Raw genomic sequence first — 25684 nt, 5'->3', positions numbered from 1 at the left:
TTAGGTAGACTGTGTACTCAAATATAGTCAGCACGGAACCAACCCAACTAGACATCCCTGTATACTTGGTAATATTGTGTTCTTCCCTTCAACCATCAACAATGAGCATGCTATGGCTTTTTTATATTCTAATAAACAACAATGGTGATGTCAGTAAAGATTTCTTCAAATAATTGATGGAATAAACATCTAGACACTTGGAAAATACCTCCCAAGTTTGAATATGGAACCTTGGACAAATAGAAGATAGTAACTACTGGATTACAATCCTGTTTGCAGTGGAAACTCTGCAAGTGGTACAACCAAAGATGGTGAATTTATATCTAAATCAGTTGCGGATCTATCATGTCATGACCACTTTATGGACATGTTTGTGCTTGGATAGTTTTCAACTTTGTTATGGTAGCTCTGAAGTACCAAGCTTTTGCAGCTTTGAAAAGATATCTAAAAATCTACAAAGTTTTGAGATAGAAATATTCAGTCCAAAGATAACGCAACAATCGTTGCTGGCTTTCAGAAGCAAGCTGCAGACTAAATGGGCACTGCCTAGAGTCATTGTGCACTTTAATATCATTCAACCGTAAACCACACAAAAGATCATGAGGTTGATAGCTAGGAGCCCTCACATCACAAAAATAAGATTAAAGAGAAATGTCAAATGTCAAGAATGATCTTTGTTATGATTTTTATTAAAATTGCTAAGCATCATGACATCATGACCAAACCCGTTGATTTTTTTTTTTTTTTTTAAAGCCCCGGCATTATCGCCAAAAGTTAAACAAGCAACACAGGGTAGGATATGCTATGGATTAAAAAAAACTGATAGATAACAAGGGATTAAAATAACCAATCGTTAGCAAGACTGAAGATTAGGTACGAATGCGACTAGTACTAATAAAACATGATTATAGGTGTCATGGACCGGTTGTTACACCGCACGTACCGTTGTCAATGGAAAAATTTAAGTTATCTAGTAGTATTAACAAAGGCAGATCCTTTTTGGATCCTCCAAAAGGTGCCCTTCCCCACCGAATATTCGGATTCGTGCCTCGTCCAAGAGAATCGTGGGGCATATAAGTGCATCTAGATCTTTTATAGGGCTTGTTCTCAAAAGAAGAATATTCTCGGAACATTCAACGAGACCTGGGCAACAAAGCCAATGGGTTTGTTGTTTTGCCCTTCGCATGGACTCGCGGGGTGCTCTTCGAGATGGGATGGGGATATTAATTATATCCAATAGGAACATAACAGACACTTATGTTGTCCAAAATTTTTATTTTCCAATATATACTTGAAAGTTTGCATCGTGAATTGTGCCATACTTTCATTGGCTTTAATTTATTTTTTTTGTAAATAAATATCATGTAAAAATTGATCAATTTTTTCATTGATTTACTTATCCATATTCTCATATTTTTTAAGATAAATAAATTATTTTTTCTGGACAAAATTTATCTATGAAATAGGGAAAAAAAATCTTATCTACCTAAAGGATAGCTAAATTATTTTTCCATCAATCAGTAAAATAATATTTAATTTTATTTATAAAATATCTCATCTTCATTTTCAATACCTCTATCATTTAATATCCAATAACTCAATCATCCATTTTCTCCAAACTTAAAAAGCATAAAAGATATTTTAGTAGATGAGAGACAATATCTACTCTACAGCGTTTAAGGCCATTGGCTTTTTCACCATGTGTAAGGTCCAAAATGCAGGGTAGATTTTTATGATTTTTTTCTTTCTAGCAAGGATATGGGAGGTAATTTCTATCTTTTTTGACTCTACTTTTAGGATTGGCTCCAACTAGAACCGGGCTCCATCATCTTAGTCAAAGTGGCAAGAAGCAATACAAATTGAGCGAGCTCATTAGTTTTTACTCTATAAAATTACTTAGGGTGTCGCCGAGAAGGTTATGTCAAATACTCCTAAAAAAATCCAACCTAATTAGGGTGGGATTTTGAACTCAAAGATTTAACAATTGATGAGCATCTGTTTAGTTTGCTTTTGTTTTTTTATTTTTATTTTAAAAAATTTATAAAGAAAAAATGAATTAGACTGACATGTATGATGAAATTCTTTCAATTTTTGGAATTGTTATAAGATCGTTGGTTTGGAAGTAATAATTTATTATTTTGAGAAAAAAAAAAGAGTAAGAGTAAAAGTAAGGAATAGCAGAAATTTTGTCCAAACACTATTTTCAACATCGATCTATATCGTATTTACAGTTGTATTAAAATGAAAACACAAAATTAGTAATTATTCAATATAGACCTTTTAGATCAATCAAATCAGTTACAAGGCTTTCCGTGAGTAGGTTTCCCTTACGAAGGCTGCAAATACAAGTACATACCGACGGTTGCGCTCCTCCTTTGTGCGTAATTCTTTCTTTATTGCTATGAAATGATAGAAAGCTGCCCAAAGAAAGAAGAAGAAGAAGATCGGAGAGCCACTTGCACTGGCTCAACGATACTTAAATTGATTAAACTTCTTTGATGATTCGGCAAACCGCTCATGGCATTTCAACCTCTTCAGGGACCGGCTGGACCGGCTGACCAACCAAGCCCAAGATTTCCAGCCCTAGTTGCTTGCTGGGCTTGGTCATATCATTTTGTGGGGTTTTCTAGGCTCAGATTGTTTGGCCTGCTACATTTGTTTGTTGGACCCAACGTCAATGTAAAATTGGCCTAGATCAGTTTGGCATGACGACATTTTTTTTTTTTTCTTTTCTGAAAGGTGTTTTCCACGTTGTGTTTTCAAAAATAAATAAATAAATAATATGAAGTCCCTCTCTTTTTCAATATCTTCGAGAAGATTGATGATGACATGCTTCCAAGCTGAAACTAAACAAAAAAATCAGGTGAAGCTGAACTGGGCCTTAAATTGCATTATAGAGTATAATCTGGCCCACACATATGTAGTCCAATCAGGCCGGGTCAACTCTCCGTCTGCGGTCCAGCGCCGGTCATCCCATACGCCGGAGAAACTGGCCTTCAACGTGGGTAGGCCGGTAGACATGCAACTAATCCAAACTTTCTTAGTCAAATTTTGTCCACGGGAAGTGTTGTTTTTTATCTTTTCTTTTTCCTTCGGTGACGGCAAGAATCCATGTGCATCAAGAATTTGAGTTGCATCAGCATCAAGAATTTGAGCTAGCCGAGTAGGAAAGGCTTCACTCTAGGGGACCAGTTGGTGAAAAGACATGCCCAAATCTGCAAGAAGTGTATTTTTTTTTTAGCTACGGTTCATAATTGTTATTATTATTACTATTATTTTGGTAAGAAGGAGCTAAAAGCTTGTATTAAAGATAAAAACTGTGTTTCTATCAAAAAAAAAATAAAAATAAAAACTGTTTTGCTTATAAAAAAAAAAACCTGTTTACAGAAACCCATTAGAAAGTGAAGCAGCCAAAATACCGAAGGTCCCCACCGTAGAAACATAAAACATGAAGCAGGAAGGAAAATATACAACAAGTACAAATCTTATGTGGACAGTTCATGATTATTGAACAGTTGCTCATCGGCATTAACGCACATTCTTGCAAATTTAGGTGTTCCACAAACCTGGTCGAAACTACACACGCAAAAAATTTGGGACTAGACCGTGTCTCTCGGTTCTCTAGATTGCATTTTAGGAATTGAAGGCTTGGATGAAGTCAATAACAATACTATATTTCTCCAGAAGAATGTTGTATTAGAAATATTTAGAATAATATATGACCATGGACCCTACGGTGATCAAGAATATGGCTCAATAAATCAATATCTAAGCAATATTAAAAAATCAGATTTTGATTATATCTTCACATAATGCTCAAGAAAAATTTATCTTTTAGTAGTCACTAAATTTTTAGAACCAGACTGAAATCAGATTGATCGAATTTGGACTCATATCCGATCAAATCAAAACTCTATAATAAAAATTCTATATCAATGATTCAAACCATTGAAGATGATATGCTATCTCAAAACATCTTGCATACAAAAAAATTATATAATTTAAAAATCTCTACTCTATGCATCAAGTAGTCAAAAATTAGATAGCCTAAATAAAATTGAATTAGATATATTTTCTACCACTTAATTCATAAATTAGGAGTTTTTAAATTATATAATTTTTTGTGTACAAATAGTTTTAATATAGTAGATTACATCTAATGGCATGAATCATCGATACATGATTCTTATTGTTCAATTTTAATTTGATCAGATATGAGTCCAAATCTGATCGATCTTATTTAAGTCTGCCTCAAATTTTTGATTTTCGGACAATAAAAAATATTTCACATGCAACTCCACTTGAGACATGAATATTAAAAATATATATATAAAAGCTATATAATATCAGTTGAATGAAAAATAAATTGGCATTCAGCCAATCTAAAATGAACAAGAATCAAGGAACAAATAATAATTACTAAGCTTTTAGCCAACCACATGCTATGATTCGGTGTTACATACACCAACAGCTTTCTCCAATCTATTTAACAGCAAAATGTAAGGTCATGTAATATTAAAAATTCAGTGTTACATACAGTAAATATTATTAAAAAAAAAATTTCAGCTGTTTCAATTTATCTTAAAAGTATTTGAAATTTTATTGTCCAGATATCATTAGAGATGATAAAATATGATCTAATCCATCATAAATAGATTTGGATTTGATTTAAACAGATTCAGATCGTAAACAAATCAATCCGTTTAATCTATTTATTAAATATATTAAATTTAAATATAAAATTTTTAATTTATTTAATTTATTTATAATTTTTATTTAAAATAATTTGAATCCGCGGCCCCGTGGGCCATTGAGCGGTGATCCATGCGGACCTGCGGCGTGGAGCGCACTCATTTTTCTCGGAAATCGCCCGTCCATGTTGAGGCAATTGGACTGCATCCAGGTGGATCGATAACATGCCACGCTACCTTTAATTTTTCTGTTCCCATCCCGTTTGCCCCGCTAGGACTATTTTTTCTCTTCCCCTCGGCCCTCCCCTTTCTTTCTTCTTCGTGCCGCCGGAGGCTTGCCAAAGGCGAAGAGAGAAGTGCGAGATGGTGAGAGGGGCGAAGAGGGCTAAGAAAAAATAGTGGTACATAGTGTGCGTGTCTTCTTTTATGATGTATGGGATTTTAAGCTGGCTGGCAGTATGATTTGCCTTCTTCGGCATGGCCTTCTTCGCTGGCATCTCCTCGTCCCCACCCTCTTTTGAGACGCCCTCCTCCCCTCTCTTCTCTCCCAAGAAGAAGTCAACAAGTCGCTCTCTTCCCCCGGAGCCCCCAGCCCTAACCCTCCTCGTGCCAAGAACAAGCTCACCTCCGCCCCCCGATTTAAGTTCAAAAACAAAATTCCCCCTCATCCCTCGATCTCGTGATCCTGACTGACCTCTATGTTTTTTCTGTCGTTGCTGTTTGCTTCGATTTTCTTGCTCCGATTTTGATTCTCTTTTTACTTTATTTTGCGACGATGGCCGATCGAGTGGAGCTGGAAGCAACGAAGAGCACGACAAGAGATGATCAAGTGAGCATGAACGAAGGCAATGGAGAACATGATGAAGAGAGGTGGATGAAAGCAACAGAGAGCACGATTGGAGGCAAAGCTACAAAAATCGAAGATGAGGAGGTGAATCAGATGAGTAGGTTCGTTTTTTTTTTAATTTTAAAAGTGGACCATTAGACGGGTTGATTTTTTTTTTTAATAAATTATAAACAGATTAAACAAATCCAGTTAGATAATCTATTTATTATATAGATCAAATTTTAATTTTAATATTTAATATATTTAATAAACAAATCAAATTCAGATTTAAATATTTTTGACTCGATTTGATATTTGGTCCGACCCATTTACGACCCAACTCGATTGCCACCTCTAAATATCACGAACATTTTTGTACAGGATATAACTCACAGAATACACATTCTAATAGCACCAGGAAGAATCCTACTGGTTCTTTACAAAATTGAATGATGGACAAACCTTGAGCTATCACAAACACCATTTACATGGCACAATTGCCCCATCAAAAGAATGTGTTTGAAAGTGCACATAAAAGGTAAAAATATGCAGGATGATGAACCCCTGAGAATCCACGTTTGTCTGGTTATACAATACAAAAATGGTTCCCCACCAAAAGCACCACCCAAGAATCAAAATAAGCAGGATGGTGTGCCCTTAAGAATCCAAGACTGTATCTGGTTATACAAATCAAAATACATTGCAGCACAACATCTCCCGACGGCTCACAAAGCTTCGGGTTCTAGAGCCAACAGATAAAACGTAACAGGATTAGTTTACATGGCCAGTGTGCAATGAGAGCATAGCATTCCAAAATACTTCCATAAAAGAACTTCCAAGAGCATTTCTGTGGGCTTCGGCGCACAAATTTTGCCATCCACCTATCACATCCAGAAAATGCAGATATATTGGTGCTAACTTTGCAAGCCTGCCAGGAGTATTAAATGAGGGGAAAAAACTTTATTTTCAAGGATGAACAAATTAGCTATAAAGTCTTTGCAAGTTTTCTAAGTTTCAATATTGAAATGATAGATGTGATTTTCGCAAATTCAGTTGTATCTATCACACATATTCTTGCTAAAATGTGAAACAGAGCAATTTGATTTTTCATTTAACTAATGCACTAGCTCTTTCAGTTACTAAAGCACAGTTGGCTTTGAAAAAAAAGAAAAAAATGAAAAGATGCCTGAATTTTTTATTAAAAAAAAGTTTTTGCAAACCTTTTAGTGTTCCAAGAGTGAATTGCTCCATCACAATTAGAGAAAAAGGGAAGGAAAACTTGTATTACCTTCACCTCAGCAATTTAGAGATGGTGAATTGGTTAAAGAGTTATACTCTGTCCCTTGACCGTCCACTGATGCTTTTTTCACTAAATATTTCCTCCTATGTCTTAGCTTCCTGGATAATGTCACTAGTCCACATTAACAATTAAGCAATAAGTGGGGCAAAGAAGGTAAATGTGAGCTTAATGACCAAGAAAAGCAGCACAACATGAAGATAGCGAAATATGCAATAGAAAGATAAACAGTCTACCTTTTATATTTAAAAATAAAAAATAAAAAAATCTGACAGCAGAAAATTTTACACAGGGCACCAAGAACAATTGATCAAATGTTCGCATATCTCAACAATTAGACTTTCACATGGAGCAATTTGATGGCATGGAGATTTTGCACCAAGGATATTGCATATACGATTTTTTTTTTTTTGATTGATTCTATTGCATTCCTTGGATGGTATATAATTATCATTCACAGTGAACCACTTGATTATCATTGAAGGCCAGACATTAGATTTTTTTTGAGCATCATCTTATACTGTGATTTTCAGAACATAATCAAGGAAATAAAGCCCAAAATTCCTCATAATAATGGATGGTATAATTTTACTAATGACTTGATTGTCACCAGTTGTGAATTCTCACATCTTTAAACAAATAGTTGGTAGTTAGTCTATCAGTTTATTTATGCTCTATAGTGTATGAAAAGGTATAATTTAGGGAATAAACTAGTGATGAAGAAAAAAAAGGAAGAAAAAGGCAAACACATCACCCAAATAGTAGGTAAATAATTTCCTAAAGACTATGGATTATAATAGAGTCCAATAAGTTTATTCATATAAGAAAGGCATGTGCATCTGTAATCAGCAATGCACCACATAGATATCTCTGGCTAACTTGGGCATATCTACAAAGCACTAATAGGTTCAATTCATATTCTCAGTATAAATTCAGTCTGTGGTATTTCAATGGAAATAGCATAGATGAGAAACATCATGACTTTTGACTTTTTGTAGTTCAAGTTAACACAGATGACTCCAGACAAATGCATAAAGGTCATCTTTTCCAAACATCATCTAAAAAACATATTTAGGAATATGATAAATTTAAGAACTCATATACTCTGAAAGAGAAACATGTAGAAGTAGAGTGAACAAGATTAAGATTCTGTACCTTAAAGAGGAAATATGTTTCTCTACTGCCTTCTCTTCATTTTCATCATAGGCAAACCACTTATCCTCGAGGGACTCCCAATTCCTAATATCTGGCAAAAAACAAAAAAAAGGCAGCATTAAAACTCAATAGTTTCAAATTCAAAATATCAGGAGAGAAAGTAATACAGTGAACATTAACCTTGAAGTATGATATTTGAATTGCTGCAATGACCCTCCAGTTTCCAATATGCATGCCCATTTTTTTCCAAAAGCATTGGCTCAGTCCGAAGGGCATCTTGTCTTTGTTGCTCTTTTGATATGTTTGAGATATAAAAAACAGAATAAAGTTAATAAATTTGGAAGGCCAGGAAAAAGTAACTTTCCACCCAAATGAAATGGTATCATTTGACAACTAAGAATAAAGTTCAAGATTTCAGCAGATTACATTACATATAACATATTCCAGGTAAGCAGGTTAAATTCCACTTTAAAAAATGTTCATAATATTGGAATTTGGACAATGATCTATAAGAAAACAATACATCTGTTATGCTCAGTGTAACATACACCTCATATCAACCCAGAAATCAAGTCCCTGATATCTGCAACCTTCAGTTACAGATATTAGGATCACTAAATTTTACCTTTCAACTGATTGTTCATGTTGACTCAATATTTCATTAAAAAACTACAATCTTCATAATATAGCTGATGGGATTATGTCATCCAGCATAATGCTTGCCACTAACTGTGAATGCTATTGGACTTGAAAGATTTTGGTCATAAAAACTGATGTATTTTGTCTATAAAACATTTTGCAACACCCGAATAATTCTTGCAGTCTACACACAAGACATGTTTGAACAATATCCTGGAATAAGAGATTTATCTCAATTACATATTGGCTCTCTCCCAGTCCTTCAACATGATAAATTTAGGTATGGATTGTATGGAACATATGAGATTAGCCCGTGGGAGTTTTATCAATCATGGACTAAGGCATAATCTTAGTTAATCCAAAGCCAAAAAAAAAAAAGAGTCGTCAAAACTAAAATTGTGCTAAGAGAAATGGATGATAAGACATATGAAAGCAATATTGAATAAAAGGCTTCACCTATTGGTATGTTCTAATACATCTCCTTCGATAAAACAAATGTTTGACACATGTCTATGCAGATTTTTGTCATTTTAATGATACTGGATATTTCAATTACAAGATTTCATACCTTATGTTTTCCCTTTGATATTGCTTATTGTTATTTTCAAATTATAATATTATGTTGGTGTGGATATGTAGAGATTCTTATTATGTTGTAAAACTCACACCCATTTTTCCTTTCCTTTCAAAGTTCCAAGATTTTTAATACTTGACTGTGATGGAATCATAGGTAAAAAGATGAGTAGATAAAACAACATTGATATCAACTAGATAATTGAATTTTATAATTATACAAATTTTGTTATTTATTAATACAGAATATTTTATTATCAATTGAGATCATTAGTGCTCACAGACATTGAGGTTGTAATAGATTTTCAAACCTTATGTATTCTTTAAAGCCTTGCCCTAAGGAGAGTGCAGCCATATTTTATGACCAATACAACTGTTAGATCAAGACATGTTATTATCAATAAAATTGTAAAGTTTTTTAATTCCTTGCTTGGAGTAATTTTTTGCTTGCAATCATATGAGACTGTGATCCTGTACAAGGTGACTGATACAAGACTAGAAGCTAGAGTGTTCATTGGAAAAATTAAGTCATGAGACAAAAGACTCTCAAAGAGTTAGATGTGAAGCCATCACTTACCCCATCTTCAAATTTGCTTTCACATAATTCATACACTCATGCAAGCTTCCCTTGCTTGCCTACATTTTTTTTATCACTAATCTCTCTCTTTAACCAAAGGACACCCTCCACCCTTGCCTTTAAGTTATAACTATGATAACAACCAATCCATGCTTCACATAATGCAGAGAAGGGAGGGAATCAAGCCATCTTATCCATATATGCCTTTTATCTACTGTTCTCTTGCATGAAATCAATCCATACCTCCATTTTATTCCTGATGGCTGCCCCAGCTTCCTGTCACACCCACCATTTGTAGTCACTCTAATATGCATCAACTTTCCATTCCCACCTTTATGGCCACTCTCATATTTAACAAATACATCTCACTAGTTTAATACTCTTACTTAATTGCCTTGCAATGCTAAAATAGGATAGGCTTGATATTTGATACTTGGCTCAATCCAAAGCCAGCCAACCAACCTACTTTTAGACTAAATTTGGTTGAGTTTATAAGAAATTTGATGTAGTAGAAAAAAGAACCTATCATGGAGTGCTTTAAAGTTGGTCTCAAACCCATTGATTGGCAATTTACGTTAATCCACATACCCACCTTGGAACATTGACTAAAAAAGGCATTTGGCATAAGACCAAAATCAGATTGGATATGGATTGAATACCAATATACCCACATTTGTTTTGTTTGAAGAATACAAATATGGATATGAGTATTCACCAAATGCAAAAATTTATATCCATATTTGTTTCAAATGCTAAAATTATGAATATAAATATGAATATAAATCAGATAATCAAATTTTATGACTATAAAATCAAAGATATTATTAAGTGGATGATCAATCCAATTAATAGCATGTCAATATGGTTATATATTTCTTTTAAAAGTTCTTGAACACTACATAAAATTAAATAGAATTACAAATAAAATCAAATATTCAAATATGAATTGATAATGATCAATCCATATCCATTTTTCTTTAATAAATTTGGATATAATTATAAATATTAGTCAAATATCCAATTTTATATCCATATCCAGATAGATTCAAATATAAAAATGAATCTAGATGGATATTATCCAACTCACTTTCATCCACTAATTTGGCATCACCAAACTTCTGCATGTTGAAATGCCAAAGCAAAACCCTTGCATAGTTTGCTGATCTTAGTTAATACAAAATAAAATTTTTCATTACAGCAAATATTTTAGAAGTCATTATGCCCTTTTAGGGGGTGTTTGTTTTGCAACTGGAATCAAAATAAGAATGGGAATCGAAATGGTTTAGAATTGAAATTAGAATGACCAAATCCTTCGAAGCATTTGGTTCATAACCAGAATCAGAATCGAAATTGGAATGAAAAATTGAATCCATAGAGGAGAGTAGGGATTGAGTTCTATATAGATTGAACCATTCCCATTCTACCCCGAAATCAAAATCGAAATTGAAATAGAACTCCTCCCAACCAAACGATTGGAATGGGAGTCATCCATTCCGATTCCGATTCTGAACCTCCACTCCTCCCAACCAAACACTCCCTTAGTGTAGAAACATGGATAACATTGGTTGTGGTCATAATTAATACTAAAAGTTAATATCAAATGAGTTTTCTTCATGTTTTCCACCAACTTTATCCTTGTTTCTGCACCAATGGGGCACAATGGCTTCTAAGATTTTTATAGTTTCACAATCATAGGTTACCATCCAATTAACAGAAGCCATTATATAATGGAATGGTGCAAATTGAATGAAGCCTACATAATTTAAATAAAAGGAAACAGTGATTTTTTTTTTTTAAAAAAAATCTTGGTGCAGAAAAAAAGCAGTAAGTTCAACAGTCAAAAAGAGCAAATGGCATGTAGTATAACACATACTCTTGGGTAAAAGTTCCATTGACTCTAGCATTTCAGCATGAATTTTCTCTGTCTCAGTCTTTATTGTTGAAATAAGATCACCATGCTCAGCAAGTGAAAGAGGAGCTCCTTTCAAAGAAAGCATTGCTTTAGCCACATCATCCTTCAGCTTCTTCTTAAGATCCTTTTCCTGTACAAAAATTAGATTCTAAACAAATAACCCAACAGGAAGGAACTAAACAACAAAAATATAAGCCACATATCTAAATTTGAAACCTTTCTTTTAGCAGCTTGAACTTTTTCTTTGGCTGCCTTTTTTCTTTCAATATAATTTGAATTTTCCTTGTCAATGCAATGCCTCAATTCTCTGAACAAAGTGAGTTGGTTAAAATCTATATAAGCAATCGAAGTAATGAACTAATAATTATCAAAGATAAACAAGGTAACACTTACTCAGTACCAAGGGACTCATCACAAAGAAAATTCAAAACTCTAAGCTTCTTTGATGGATCCAAACTGTCATATCCCAATAGGCCATTGTTAAGGCAATCCAAAGGAAAATTCTTGAAGGGCCATTGAGACCCAGTAATAGATTTTTTAAGAGCTTGCATCCATGATTCTCCACTTTTTGTTGAGTAAGACAAAGGCCTACCACAATTACAAAAAAATGAACTAGCGAATCTCTCATATGAGAACTAATAATGAGATTGATAAAATGAGACTTCAAAAATAGAAACATGATAGCAAAGTGACATACCTCTCTCCCTTGTTCTTTTGGATGAGAGATAACAATTTGATATGAAACTGAACAATCAATGAATTTGCTGCATGGCGCCCAATACGTCCTCTTGTTAGCTCCCGAAGAATAGCTTTACCTTGACCTTTCTTTATATCAAGCACCTAAAGATTGGCACCATTAAAAGGATATATCACACAGATCCAAGGCATGCTATCAAGCTAGGCTGAAAGGCAACTAGAAAGAATGGTAATTGAGTTGCAGTAAGTTTGAATTCGCCAATTTGAGAATTCAGCTAGTATACCAGACTCAATTGTTAACAAATGATCATTTGGGGGGAAAAGAGGGAGCAAGAAAAGGAGCTTTCTTGTTTTTTTTTTTTTCAGAAAATAGCACAGAATCAATCTCTGTTTGTAGAAAGAGTAATTATTTATCAGTTCATGTAATAAGAAAAACAGCAGTTTCATTCCAACAGCTAGTAGGCCGAGTGGTTGCCAGTTGCCACCCTCCTCTCCAAGTGAGACATCTCAAATTCAAACCCTAGTAGTAGCAAATAATCACCATCCATGAAAACCATCATTTTCAGTTAGCAGCGTAGCATTATACCTTGGAAAATGCTTTACAGAATTCCAGAAACTGTAAGGCATCTCCAACATCTTCAACAGGGAATTCAACATCCCCGGCCTTTGTTAAGGGAGTGCCTTCAGGCAGCACGGTCTCTTCAACAGTATGCTTACATAGTTTTTTGGTACCATGTTTTCTAAACTTCCGTGCTTTTGGCAGAGGCTTATCTTTTGATTCACTGGCATTTCCATTAACTGGGATTTTTGTATCATCACCATTGCTGCAAGCTTGTCTCTCGTCACCATCTAGCAACACCTCTTTCTCCAAGGCACTACTTGAGTCTTCAATAAATTCTTTTCCTCGTAAGTTTTCCTTCTCTTGGTTCCCAACAGCCTCACCGCATCCAGTGGTTTTCTCACTACCAGTGTCTCTCTTTAGTTTCTTCAAGCGGTTCTTTTCTTTTTTCACACGGAGTTCCTGTTCATTGTCACCACCGTCAGCAACCTTCTGCTCAACGCGGTAGTTTTCCTTATCACCACCTCTTTTCAGAGCGACGGACCCCTTCCAAAACCAATAGCAACTGATAAAGTAAGAGAACACGAACTTCAAACTGAAAGAAGAGATGGCGATCAAATCATACCATTTTAGAAGACGGGGATTTTCTTGAACTCATACTTCTTATAACATTCGCCGCATTCAGGACTTCAAATCCTTTTTTCTGCAGCAAGTCAGAAACGGAGGAAAACCCAGTTGCCTTGGCAGCATGGACGAGAATTCCAGTTGGTTGCTGACCTCTCTTCTTCCTATAAAACCAAAATCCAATCAATTTCTGACGGCCATGAGAACTAAATATTAAATGCTACAACTTGTTTTCTGTCTACAAGATGGAAGGTCTCCTCGACCCAATTCATTATCAAAACAAACGTTTAAAGATTTGAATTCTTGCATCAGACTAGGTAGAGGAATTACATGCAAAAACTACAGTTGCAAATGCCGCGGCATTTGGGGCAGCTCCAATTCTCCGACTTGGCAACCTCTTCTGCCTCCTCGCCGTATCTAAATCAAATCAATCCAACGCTGCCTGTTACCCTCATATCATGCTAAGGGTTGAGAGAAATCAAGAAAATGTAAGGGGGAAATGTTCAAATAACCTATTGCGGAGGCAGGTGTGGCAGAACTTAATGGTGCAGAGCTTGTCCTTCTTCATCTGCTTGCAGGCAGCCGCAAAGTCCCTCGTCTTTTGTCGGCACTGCCACCAAAAAAAAGAAAAAAGAAAGATTTTCAACATCGTCGGTAACGTGAAAGGAAAAGATCGGATATTTCGGCAAAAATCGCCTCTCAAAAACCTGATGGCATGTCTTCCCGTGCTCGGAATCGTAGATTCGCCCTCCAACGACCCGGACACCGGGATTCTTGGTCCGCTTCGAAGCAGCCGCGGTGGAAGCGCCCGTGGAAAGGGACGAGGCTCCTCTCTTCCTTCTTGCCCCCTCGTTGTTGCCACTGTTGGCGGAGGAGCTCGAAGGGACGGCCATGGGATCGGAGATGATAAGGAGAAGGATTGGGGGCGAGAGAGATTCTGTGATTCGAGGGACGGTAGGGCGAGAAGACGAGGGGCGATGGTAGAAGAGTTTATAGTTTGGAAATGGCGCCTCTGGGATTTGGGAAGTGAAATTTTGGAGGGCAAGGGCGAGCCGTTTCTTTACGAAATTGAAACTTTGCCTTCCCTCCTTTAGGTGAACATTTTGAGGCGGTACCATTTCAGACCAAGAGAAGTTTTGGGTGCACCCTCATCCGGTGGTGATATTCTCACCCCCGAACATTGTTTGGGATGGTACAAGTTTTCCACTCGTCACAGCGAGTAAGGGTTTCATTTCGAAGGTTATCGACCCTTTAACCCTCGTAGAACAAAATTCTCAGTTTCGCGAGAAGAAGCTCGAATTGCCTGGGATCCGGGCTCCTGCCCAAGTAGAGACTGGGTGGGTACAGGAGTGATGGATAAGGAATGGCCTCCCCCAATCTCTATATATATTAGAAAAAACAAAACAAAAACAACGAAAACAAAAACTTTACCACTAGGATACACTGATATCTTGTGATGTCTCCTTCAAACATTATCAAAGTCGGTTATCTCGACATTAGATTGAGTCCAATAAAAAATAGAAGTACATGAAAGGATGGTAAAGTACCTTCTTTTTTGACTATGATTTAGTTGATTTATTAAAATGAGATCATCTAGTTCAGTAAATTGATTTAGTGAGGATCATTTAGTAAAAGTAGGTGCATAAATAACCAACCGATTGCAGCTGATGGTGGTACCCTATGAAAGGGGTTGAATGAGTAAATGTGGCGATCAATGAAACTGTATGTAGTTTTTATAGGGAGGGAATAAAAAAAAAAAAAAAAAGGAAGTAAATATATTGGATGCATGGGGAGTCATTTCTTAAAAACTCAAATTTTTCTTTTTCCTTTATCCTGGCGTTTTACCAGTTTAATCCAAGAGAAGTTTGCTGCATGAGGATTAGGCTACTAAATGTGGTGATTAAATAAGCATGTTGATATAAAAAAAATAACAGACCGGTCCAAAGTGAATGTTCTCTAATTTCAAAAATTCTTATTTATAATAATGATGAATGTTTAATCATTTCAAGTCTCAAAAATCATCCACGGCACACAAGGAAAGAGGTGTCAACTAGCGCACTGAAGCTCTATTTGCTTATATATACACATAAGTATATCCAAGATTTTCATGCATGAATGCACAATCAAGCAGAAAAGAATCTTTGATCGTCTCTATTCACATTGACCTATATTTAGTTAAAATATATGGACTAAATACAAATATGGATTAAAAAGAGAAGTAGTACTTATTTATCCAGATCTGTTAGCCTCCAAAGAATCAAAACTTGGCTTATTGTTTAATTCTTTTTTTTTTCCTTTGGAGGCTAGTATTCCAGCCTTTGGGGCAGTAATCATTCATGGCCTCGAAGGGCTTAACACTTAAGAAGATTGCCTAGGCCCAAAACTCCTACAAGAGCCCAAGGTCCTAGATGACAATGACGATTGACAAGATCAAACATGGTCCACTATTGGGCTAATGAGTCAAGCAAAAGCCAGATGGATCCGGCAATGTGGTCAGACAACGAACGTCCTCAATTCAAACATGGGCCCAAATTGTACCAAAACAAACATGGGCCCAAGTCCATCTTGTTTAACCCAGATCCAGTAGGCTTTCAGTAACTGAACAATTATTTTTCTTTCTTTTTATATAATACCTACCATTATTTTATACAAAGATTGAAGGCATATTTGGTTAGGAAGTTGGGCTCTAAAATGGAAATAAGAATGAGAATGAATAACTTTCATTCTAATTGTTTAGTTGAGAGTAGTTGTATTCCCAATTTAAGAGGGGAATGGAATACCATAATTCACTAAAATTCAATTCCTACTTTCTTCTAATGCTTAAAATCCTTGTTAATTCAGAGTCCGGCCACGAACTAAATATATTAGAAGATATGGTCATACTGATTCCAATTCCAACTCTAGTCGCGTACAAAATGCACCATAGAATTTTCATTTCAAGTCGAGCATCCACAAGCTGCACAAATCCTTTTCCTGTCATCAACTTTGACAAATTGAGTCAAGAACGTTTGTCGCATCAGGAATTGATTTTTGTTTCTCATGATATGCCGGGGAAAGGTCGTGTGCATTTCTTATAGCTCTCTTTGCTAGATAGTCCAGATTTTTAGGCTTGTCGGCCAGGTGCCTCCAAAGACGACTTACTAATTGCTCACTTTTTCCCAAATACATTTGCCACTCGTCTGGTCATTCTCACCACTCAGACGCTAGCATTGACCTGTGCAAATTCTTGCTTTGTACATGGCCAGGTGATGTCTATGCCATCCATGTGCATAGTCGAAGCTGAGTAATTACTACATGCACATGTTACGCATGTAAATCCCACCATATTCCCTTTTGTTTTATGGTATCAACCTCCTTTAATTTTAGGCAAATATATATTAAAATGCCTGTAGTTCCGAAACCAACTCAACAAAAGCTTATGAGAAAATTATTTTCATAACTACAACAAAAATAATATGACTTAAGTGTCTAACTTTTAAGGTATCTGTTGCTGCTTGTTTTGGCTAGATCACAAGACGGACGTCTGATCCTTACGCACGGAGTGCTAAAGTGACCTGTGAAAGAAGTTTAAGCAGGAGATTTTCGTTACTGCGAGGAACCTCCGATGCTCAAATCAGATTTAACGAACAAAGAGAGCAGTAACGAGTTTTCTGAGAGGAATTGCTTACCTTAGTCTTCGGAGCTTTGGTCATTTATATAGAATATCGTCGAACAGCTAGTTAAAGAGCTGTGAGATCGTACAATTCTAAGATTGCAGGGCCGTTGAACATGTCATTGCAAACGAGATATTTTAGTCCTTAATCTCTCCTGCGAAATCAAGGGAGACGATTATCTCTGAACCTATCCACTCGGAGTAGACAGTTGTTGCACACATTAGGAAATAAGTAGGTTGCGATATTGGAAGCAGCTCTTGTGCCAAATGGACCACGCGGCAGACAGAAGTTAATAGCTCGGCTCTGCATACCTCAGCTATGTTCTTAGGTCAACAGCCACTACAATAACTCGGCGGCCTGAGTTATCCCATGATAACAGACTGATCCTAGATACTTATGGTACCACCGTAACAGTACCCAAATAAAACAATCAGCACCATACTTGTAAATCCTTTAAAACCCAGATCTCTTCTCCTTCTCCTTAGAGAAAAAAACCCTAGTTCTTATTCAGTTGAGCTACCAAGATGCTGTTAGATTTTAGCGCCTCGAATTTGATCCGCAACAGAAAAATCCAAGAGGAGAAGCCCAGCAAATTAGGCACAGAGATGCGATGCGCAGACGTGCAAGCCCACAAGCATATGGCCTGCAGGCTGCAACGCCCAAGCCCGCAGGTGCGCATCCTGTGGGTGCCCAAGCCCGCAGCGCATGCAGCCCAGGCACGCACGGCCCCTACTCATGCTGACCGGCGAGCGCTTGTGCACGGTGCATACGCAATCCACATGCGGTGCGCAAAAAAGTTTGCGGTCCACGTGCTCCTCGTAGATCGTCACGATCCAAACTCGTTTTCACATGGCTTATGCATGCATGGAGAGGCTTCGATTCATAGCATGCGCGGTTTATGCATGGTGGGTTTTGCACGATCGGATGAGCATGGATACGTGCGGAAGAGATCGGACAGTCGAAAAAGTGTTTGAGTCCTAACATAGTGTAGATTTCAATCTAGACTCAGTTTTGAGGCCATTAAAAAAAGCATGATGGCCTGGGAGTAGGGTGTAGCTGCTGAGACTAGCAGACAGAGGCCGTAGTAGCTGAGAACAGCCTGTGAAATAGAGGGAGCGACAAAGGGTCTCTTTTGGGGATTTTTGTGAGAGCTTTGTAAGAGTAGTGTTTCCTGTTGAGAGAGAGAGAGAAAGATTTATGAGAGTTAAGAATATGTGATCTTCTTTTGTATTTATTTATTTTCTCTCATAGAAAAGCTTGCATACCCAATGGAGGTAAGCCTTAAGCTGATCCACGTATTTGATTATATCCTTTTTATTTCTTCTTCCTTCTTGTTGCGGTATCAACATCATCATCTGAGTTAACGATCTTGAACAGGAGATCCGTATTCCGCACTCGTGAGGGATCCTTTCCAACAAGTGATATCAGAGCGCACATGATTGTCTAAGTTGTGGAGGTGTTGATCAAGGTTGAAAAAGATAAAAAAGAGATGCTCAATCAAGGTGAAGATCAACCGATATGATGAAAAAAATAATTTCTCCTTATGACAAGCGAGGGTAAAAGATATGCTCATCCAACAAGAGTTGATTGATCTCTCTAATGTGAGAAGAAGCCGACTACCATAGAAGAGAAGAACTGGAGGTAGCTCCAGATGCAGGTGGTGAGTACGATTTGCTTGTACTTAGAGGATGATGTGATAATCCATGTACTTAGCGAGACTTTTCCGACGGCGAAATAGACGAAGCTTGAGGAGATGTATATGGCGAAGTCACTTACTAATATTCATTTTTTTGAAAATAATTCTACCAGCTATGGATGAGCGAGGGACAAAGTGTGCAGGAGCATCTCAGCAACTTTCAGAAGATCTTCACTGATCTCCTCGGTGTTGGTGAGAAGATTGAGGAGAAGACCGAGGTGTTGGTATTGCTTTCATCGCTTTTTCTTTTTTTTGAGTCTTTGATGACTGCTCTTCTTATAAAAAAGTACACCATCAAGATGGATAAGGATACTTCTGCACATCTTCAAAATGAGATTCTCAGACAGAAAAATCGAGCTTCGAATTCAGATAGCAACTCAACTTTAATGGTGACTAGATGAGGTGGTAACAGAGGATGAAGGGGTAGAAGATCACGAGATGGGTGATCCAGGTCCAAGTCAAGAGGCTATAGCAAGATCATATGCTACAAGTGCGATGAGTTAAGGCATTGTGTCAGAAATTACCCACAGCTCAAAAATTGGATGAAGGCTACTACGGCAGCAGTCCAAGGTAGCGATATAGAAAAAAGTAATGATGTTCTTCTAGTGACTGATAAGGTATGTACTTCTTTCCTAGAGTAAATTTTCGCATCATATTTGTTGCAGAGAAGAGTTGTTTGACTCTCTAGAGAGCAGTGAAGGTACTATTCATCTATCGGATGGATCGAGCTATGCAATCAAGGGCATTGGGACGGTCAGCTTACAGGCACATGATAGAGCAATGAAGAAGTTGGATGAGGTCTAATACATACCTAATTTCAAGAAAAATCTGATTTCACTGAGCAGACTAGATTCAAGCAACTATAGATGGAGAGCTGAGGATGGAATCTTGAATGTTCTGTGTGGCAGTAGGGTTATGATGAAGGGGAAGAGGTATGGAGGATATTATCTCTTGGTAGGGAGCTCAATGCGAAATGGAGCTTTAGAAGCCAATAGGAGCTCAGAGTGAAGTGGAGCTCTTGGTACAGATGGATTAGGCACGAGATGGGAGACTCGAAAGGATGATAGGTGACATCGTGGGATGGAGTTTCTATTGCCGCAGTAGGCTATCCCGATCTGGTCTCAAGTAAGGTGGGTCACAACATATAACAAAGATGGGATCGAGTGGCCTGGCTCGATTCTCATGTTTGCCTATCCATAAGCAGTCAGATATTTACCCCAGGGCACGAGGGTGAGAACATAGAACTCTCAAAATTAGGTGGAGGTTGAATGCCGAGTCGAGGTACAGATTGTTGGATTTTAGCACTTCGAATTCGATCCACAGCAGAAAAGCCCAATAGGAGAAGCCCAGCAGACCAGGCATGGAGATACGGCTCACAGGCGTGCGGCCTGCAGGCACCTAAACCCGCAGTGCGCAGCCCATGGCACACACGGCCCAGGCGCATGCAGCCCCTGCTCATGCAGTCCACCGTGGACCACACGAACCAGCGAGCACCCACACGTGAGGTGTGCGGTGCATGCACGATGCACGAGAAAGTTCAAGGTCTATGTGCTCCTTGTGGACCGCCGCGGTCCAGGATCATCTTCATTCCACTCGCGCGCGACATGTGCGGAGAGGCTCCGGTTCAGAACATGCGTAGTCTACAGGGGGTTTTGCACGATCGAATGGCCATGGATGCGTGTAGAAGAGATGGGACGGTCAGAAAAGTGTCTGAGTCCTAACAAAGCATGGATTTCGATCTGAACTTGGTTTTGAGGCCTTTCAAAGGAGCCTAACGGTCTGAGAGCAAGGTATAGCAGCTGAGAGTAGCAAACAGAGACTGTAGCGGCTGAGAACAGCTCATGGAGCAGAGGGAATGGTAGAGGGTCTTCTTTGGGGTCTTTGTGAGAGCTTTGTCAAGATAGTACTTTTTATTGAGAGAGAGAGGGAGGTTTATGAGAGTTGAGAGTACGTGATCTCCTCTTATATTCATTTATTTTCTCTCATAGTGAAGCTTGCATGTCTTATGGAGGTAAGTCTTGGACTGATCTGCGTATTTGATTGTGTCTTTTTTAATTCTTCTTCCTTTCTGTTGCCATATTGACATCTTCATCTGAATTAATGATCTTAAGTGAGGGATCCGTAATCTGCACTCGTGATGGATCCTTCTTAATAGACTCCAGAGTCTGAAAGGCCTTTATAAGGAGCCATTATGACAGTTTACTGATTAAATCAAGTTTGGATCGCTTTTGAAAACTAGCCCATCTCTGCATTAGGCCTCAAGGATAAGAGTTGACGGCAGCTTGTTTTGGGTGGCTTAATTCTGCATGGGAATAACTGTACTCATCGTTTCTAAGAAGTTGGCCAAAACCGAGCGAGGTGCCACCAAATCTGCAAGCCAAGGGAGAAAATTGGCAGCACAGGTGAGTTGTACAAGAAAATTTTGGCTAATTGTTAGACTTGATAGCAAGTTGAGAACACCATGCTCCACGGAAGTTGCGACGTACCGCAAACTTTGTGATCAAAATGTGCTGCGGTCCTGGAGAGGAACATGGATTTATCCGAGTTTGGACCAGAAAAATTAATTAGTAGACACAAATGCATGCAAACAAACTGCATGGACGGTGAAACCGAAATCCTTCGGATTTGCTGAATAAAGCTATTTTAAGCTATTTTAATGTAGGACTTAATAAGGTGGGTGTAAAGGATGCGTGCCTTCAATAAATAAAGACGGAATTAAAATGTCAAATAGGTGTGCGCGTCAATATATATATTACTTGGTCAGATTTGCAGTAAAATATGTGTTTGTTGATTCCATCTAGAAGATGTGAGTATGACTTTCTTCAGGAGAATACCAAGCTTTGACAAGTCTTGGTAAAATCCAACTAATAAATTCATATATAACTGAAATTGAAAGAAAAAGAGGACCCAAGGAGAACAATTCCAACCTGCCAGGAAATCCGTCGATCTTGCAAGTCTAAAACTGTGGAAGTCTATTTTCCACCGTATTACTCAAGTTTTTATTTTATATCTGTGTAGATATGTGTTTAGTCCCATATTCATTATTTGTTGAAAAAATTTTAAACATTTATAGAGGATCAACGAATCCAAATAATACTTTACAGTCAGCCTTTTTAAGTGAGCTCCGGTGTTATTATAAATAATATCAGAGCTTATGCAACTCATAGTCCATGTAGACTAAAGGATACTGCAATACGGATTCATTAGAGTTGACTAAGAGCGAATCACAAGATTTATGAATAGATTTGAATCCTTAGTCCGATGAGGATATCAGGGCTTAAACGAGTAGAATATGTGAGGATCTATGCAGACGTGTATTTAGTCCCACATCAATTATTTACTGGAAAGATCTTAGGTCCTTGTATAGGATCAAAAAATCTAAATAATATTTTTTGATTAGTTTTTTTGGATAAGATCCTAGATTGTTGCATGCTCATTATGTTACTCATCAATAGGTAACATCAATTTACTCATAAATAATGAAAGTGGAAGGTTCATCTATCAACGAACCAGGTACTGTTAGGCCCATCTGCTACATTTCTAAGTTGGCATAAGCCCTAACCATAGCTTTGGATTCAAAAGATTGCCATAGGTTTGGATTTGATGAACAAGTATGCAATTTGGGTTTGGTCTCAAACTGACCCTATCTGCCCAACCTATTCCTTGACTAGAATTAGGTTGAGAACTTTCAAAAGGGTTGGACTTGAGCTCAGAAATTCCAGTCTAATCCAAAGTTGAGCTACATTGGTGTCAACCTTTAACCTAACACAAAATTGACTTGGCCCAACCCCAGTTGACCCGATACATATATTATTGAATCAAATGTATATTAAATATATATTTATGTTTTATACAGATTACTTGTATATTTTATATAACTATATCTTTAGTTTTATTAGATTATGCCCATGTTACTGAAATTGATGAATGACCGAAACCTTAATCCAATGGCTATCAATCTAACAGACTATTCCACACATTTCTCACATCCTAAATTTCTTATTCAGCCTAATCTAACCCGATTAACATGATCTATTCAGACCCAACTTGACTAACCTAATCTAACTTGCATTTTAGCTTTAAACAGGGTCGAGTTGGTTACTTGGGCTAGGGTTAGGAGGTGGTATAAAGGCCGGTTTGGATTAGGGTTTGCCCATAGTCCAATCCAATCTTCAAGAGTCGAAAAGCCACTTACGCATAGGGAAGATCCAAGTTGTTTACGATACAACGCTTGGGACCAAATTATCAATTTAGCAAGCTGATCCATGACCTTTTCATGGTTCTATTTACAAGTGTATCGTGTTTATCGTCAAAGTTGTGCTCCATAGGGTCCAAAGGATTTTATTAGAAGACTCAAGGCGCTCACTCATGTTGATCTTGTTTGACGGGGCCATATTGATATTTCAAAATATGGGCTACCCGCAAATTAAGCATATTAACGACAACATGCCCTATATTTTGGCCTGGTAACCCTACCCTCACTATCCTTCCTTTAATTTATATGAACCATTTGTGAGTAGCTTTTATTAAGAACCAATAGATCAAATCATGTAACAACCCGGTGACGGAGTGAGGCCTGCCAATCTGCAATGCATGAATGACATGTCTCATTCTTGCAATACATGGATGACCAATAATTTAAAGCTGAATATTTGTAATTCAACTTTGAATTAAAAATGATCCACACTATTCTTTCATTTTTATTTTTCCCTCTTTGAACCTCTCTTATGACGAGCATGATACGACAAACTGACTTGCTGAGTTCAACTGTTTTGTTTTCCAAATCCACAGAACATAAAACATAAAGCTTCCAGTTCCGGAATCTATGCCATGCTTCCCTCTGTGGTCCTCAGCAAGTGTACCAAAGAGCCACTTTTTTTTTCTTAGTCCTTCCGAGAACAGCTTGGCTGCACTATTAACTATTCTATATTTCTCCCTTTGGTTGGGCAGAAGCAGATCAAAGTTGCTTTTTCAAAGCGAACTTCGTGTTTCGTCCATGACCATGAGAAATGGAAGTTGCTTTCGGCCGGAAATCCATTTTTCCCGACTTTTGACGAAATTGTACTTGTAAAAAAAAAAATAATAATAATAATAAAACTATTTTAGCGACTTTACTCCACCGCAACCATAGTCAATTAAAGGAGGCGGGAGCAGGAATGCCGACTTCCGTGTCACTTTTACTCTCTTCAGTAGTTTGTTCTTTGGCGAGATTTTTATGAATTTTTATGGACTCATGTGGATTTACGTGTTTGATTCATCTTTGGTCGATGATTTATGGATCCATGATTTTGTTCCTAGCGTTTATGTGGTTTCTTGGCTTGATTCACCAAGTTTGAGTGTTGGATTTGTAAAAACCTGGCCTAAGACATTTTTTTCTCCCTCTTGCATGACCTTTAAAGCACAAAAGAAGAAGAAGTAGAAGAGAACACAACGGAAGAGGACTTCCGATAGAGTCCATCTTTCCTCTATGAATCACAATAGGATTGGGACTTCAGAAGCCCTAAATCCCATTTATAAATCTCCACTCCTTCCTTTAGATCGCCATCTTGAATTGTTTGATAAAATCACCATGAATCGTTCGGGACATCTCACGTCCTTTTTGGTGCTGTCGTTGGAAAAAGATCATCGAAACCTCATCGTGAGGCCTCACCGGAGCCAAGATAAGGGCTCGATCCTTCCTTCTCTCTCTCTTCCCTATCTTTTCTTGGCCCTAAGTCTTGCCGCCGACCACCTGCTTTATCGAAAAAATCAAGAAAGAGAACCCCTGTTTGTCTCTGTTTTGAACGAGCCTTCCTCTTTTTTTTTTCTGGCCACCGGTACCGCCATCTATGATGCCACACCCCTAGATCATGAACCCTCCACCTACCTGCTACCTTTCTCGAAGGTTATGGCCGTCCGTGATCGGCCGATGATCGAAGAAACAAAGAAAAAATAGAGGTCTCCTATTTTTTCGAAAAATTTATTTTCTTTTGTTTGCCAGCCACTGGCCGCCGGCCATCTCTTGTTCCACCGCTGTCAACCGCCTGTTACCGCCACCCATCACCGGTCTTTCATCGACCAGCCACCAAGAACCACCGCCCTTCCTCCCCTATTTGGCCAAGCAAAGAAGAAAAGAAGGAGAAAAGAAAAAAAGAAAGAAAGAAAAATAAACAGAGAATTTTCTCTCTCCTATCTCTCTCTTCTCTTTTATATCTCTCTACCCTCTCTCTCTTTCTCTCTCAATCTGGCCAATGTACCCCACCATGAACTTGATATGAACTTTTCAAAGAGACCTAGACTCGCTTTGATAACCATGCGATTTGTCGATCCTAGTTCGATCCTTGCTAGATATTTATTGATCTGATCATCATTAATCTTCTATTGAGTGATCATGATATGACCCCTAATGATCTTGATTATAGATTTCTCTTTTGAGGAATGCAAAGAGTTTTTCTCTCTAAAATTTTTTCTCTCTTCATAATTTTCTCTCTCTAAAAATCTTATGGATCAATGGAGGGTCCAAATACTTACATAATCCAAATCGATTGGATGACCTTAGGAGAGTTCTGGACTTATAATATTTAAAATTCTTTTCATAATTTTTCTGTCCTTAATTGTATATGATTTTTATATTTAACCTTGATCATGTAGAGATACAATTATTGTACAAAAAGATATTCAGTAAAATATCTTAATTTCGGATTTGTAGATTGAGGAGCTCATCGATTTCTGTATTTAGATCGATCATCGATAGAGGTAAGAATCCCTATACATGATCACCATTATATATGTTGTTTTTATCGTTGG

General features: G+C 37.5%; 1 protein-coding gene and 1 long non-coding RNA gene across 4 annotated transcripts; one reads left to right on the top strand and one right to left on the bottom strand.

Annotated features, from left to right (window-relative positions):
- The first annotated feature begins 4958 nt into the window (after positions 1-4958).
- Positions 4959-9603, top strand: LOC140856559 (uncharacterized). The gene is made up of 2 exons (XR_012139896.1): positions 4959-5639; positions 7107-9603. It is a non-coding gene; the product is annotated as an uncharacterized lncRNA (long non-coding RNA).
- Positions 5987-14867, bottom strand: LOC105041279 (uncharacterized). Of its 3 annotated transcripts, none has more exons than XR_012139895.1 (13): positions 14257-14867; positions 14062-14159; positions 13880-13966; positions 13551-13713; positions 12953-13471; positions 12368-12510; positions 12064-12258; positions 11887-11977; positions 11632-11800; positions 8150-8260; positions 7970-8060; positions 6738-6915; positions 5987-6445 (listed from the first exon to the last, which is right to left on the bottom strand). XR_012139895.1 is itself a non-coding variant. In XM_010918175.4 (13 exons), the coding sequence occupies exons 1-12, from the start codon at positions 14665-14667 to the stop codon at positions 6813-6815; spliced, it is 2181 nt and encodes a 726-aa protein (XP_010916477.2). In that variant the 5' UTR covers positions 14668-14866; the 3' UTR covers positions 5987-6445; positions 6806-6812. The 3 variants fall into 3 exon arrangements, 2 of the variants coding, with proteins under 2 accessions (XP_010916477.2, XP_010916478.2); XM_010918175.4 differs by having other exon boundaries at positions 6806-6915; positions 14257-14866; XM_010918176.4 differs by having other exon boundaries at positions 5987-6398; positions 6806-6915; positions 14257-14866.
- Between the last annotated feature and the right edge of the window lie 10817 nt (positions 14868-25684).

The sequence above is a fragment of the Elaeis guineensis genome, chromosome 3, assembly GCF_000442705.2.
Source record: "Elaeis guineensis isolate ETL-2024a chromosome 3, EG11, whole genome shotgun sequence".
NCBI classification, from domain to species: domain Eukaryota; kingdom Viridiplantae; phylum Streptophyta; class Magnoliopsida; order Arecales; family Arecaceae; genus Elaeis; species Elaeis guineensis.
This window is presented reverse-complemented; position numbering and strand designations above follow the sequence as displayed.

Bases quoted from the DNA above. Each gene is read 5' to 3' on its own strand.
- LOC105041279 (XM_010918175.4), bottom strand. From the start codon at position 14,667: ATGGTACCGCCTCAAAATGTTCACCTAAAGGAGGGAAGGCAAAGTTTC. The intron at 13,714-13,879 runs GTAATTCCTCTA...TTGGTTTTATAG, and splicing joins TGCAACTGTAGTTTTTGCAT to GAAGAAGAGAGGTCAGCAAC. The intron at 11,801-11,886 runs GTTTCAAATTTA...ATTTTTGTACAG, and splicing joins TTCAAGCTGCTAAAAGAAAG to GAAAAGGATCTTAAGAAGAA.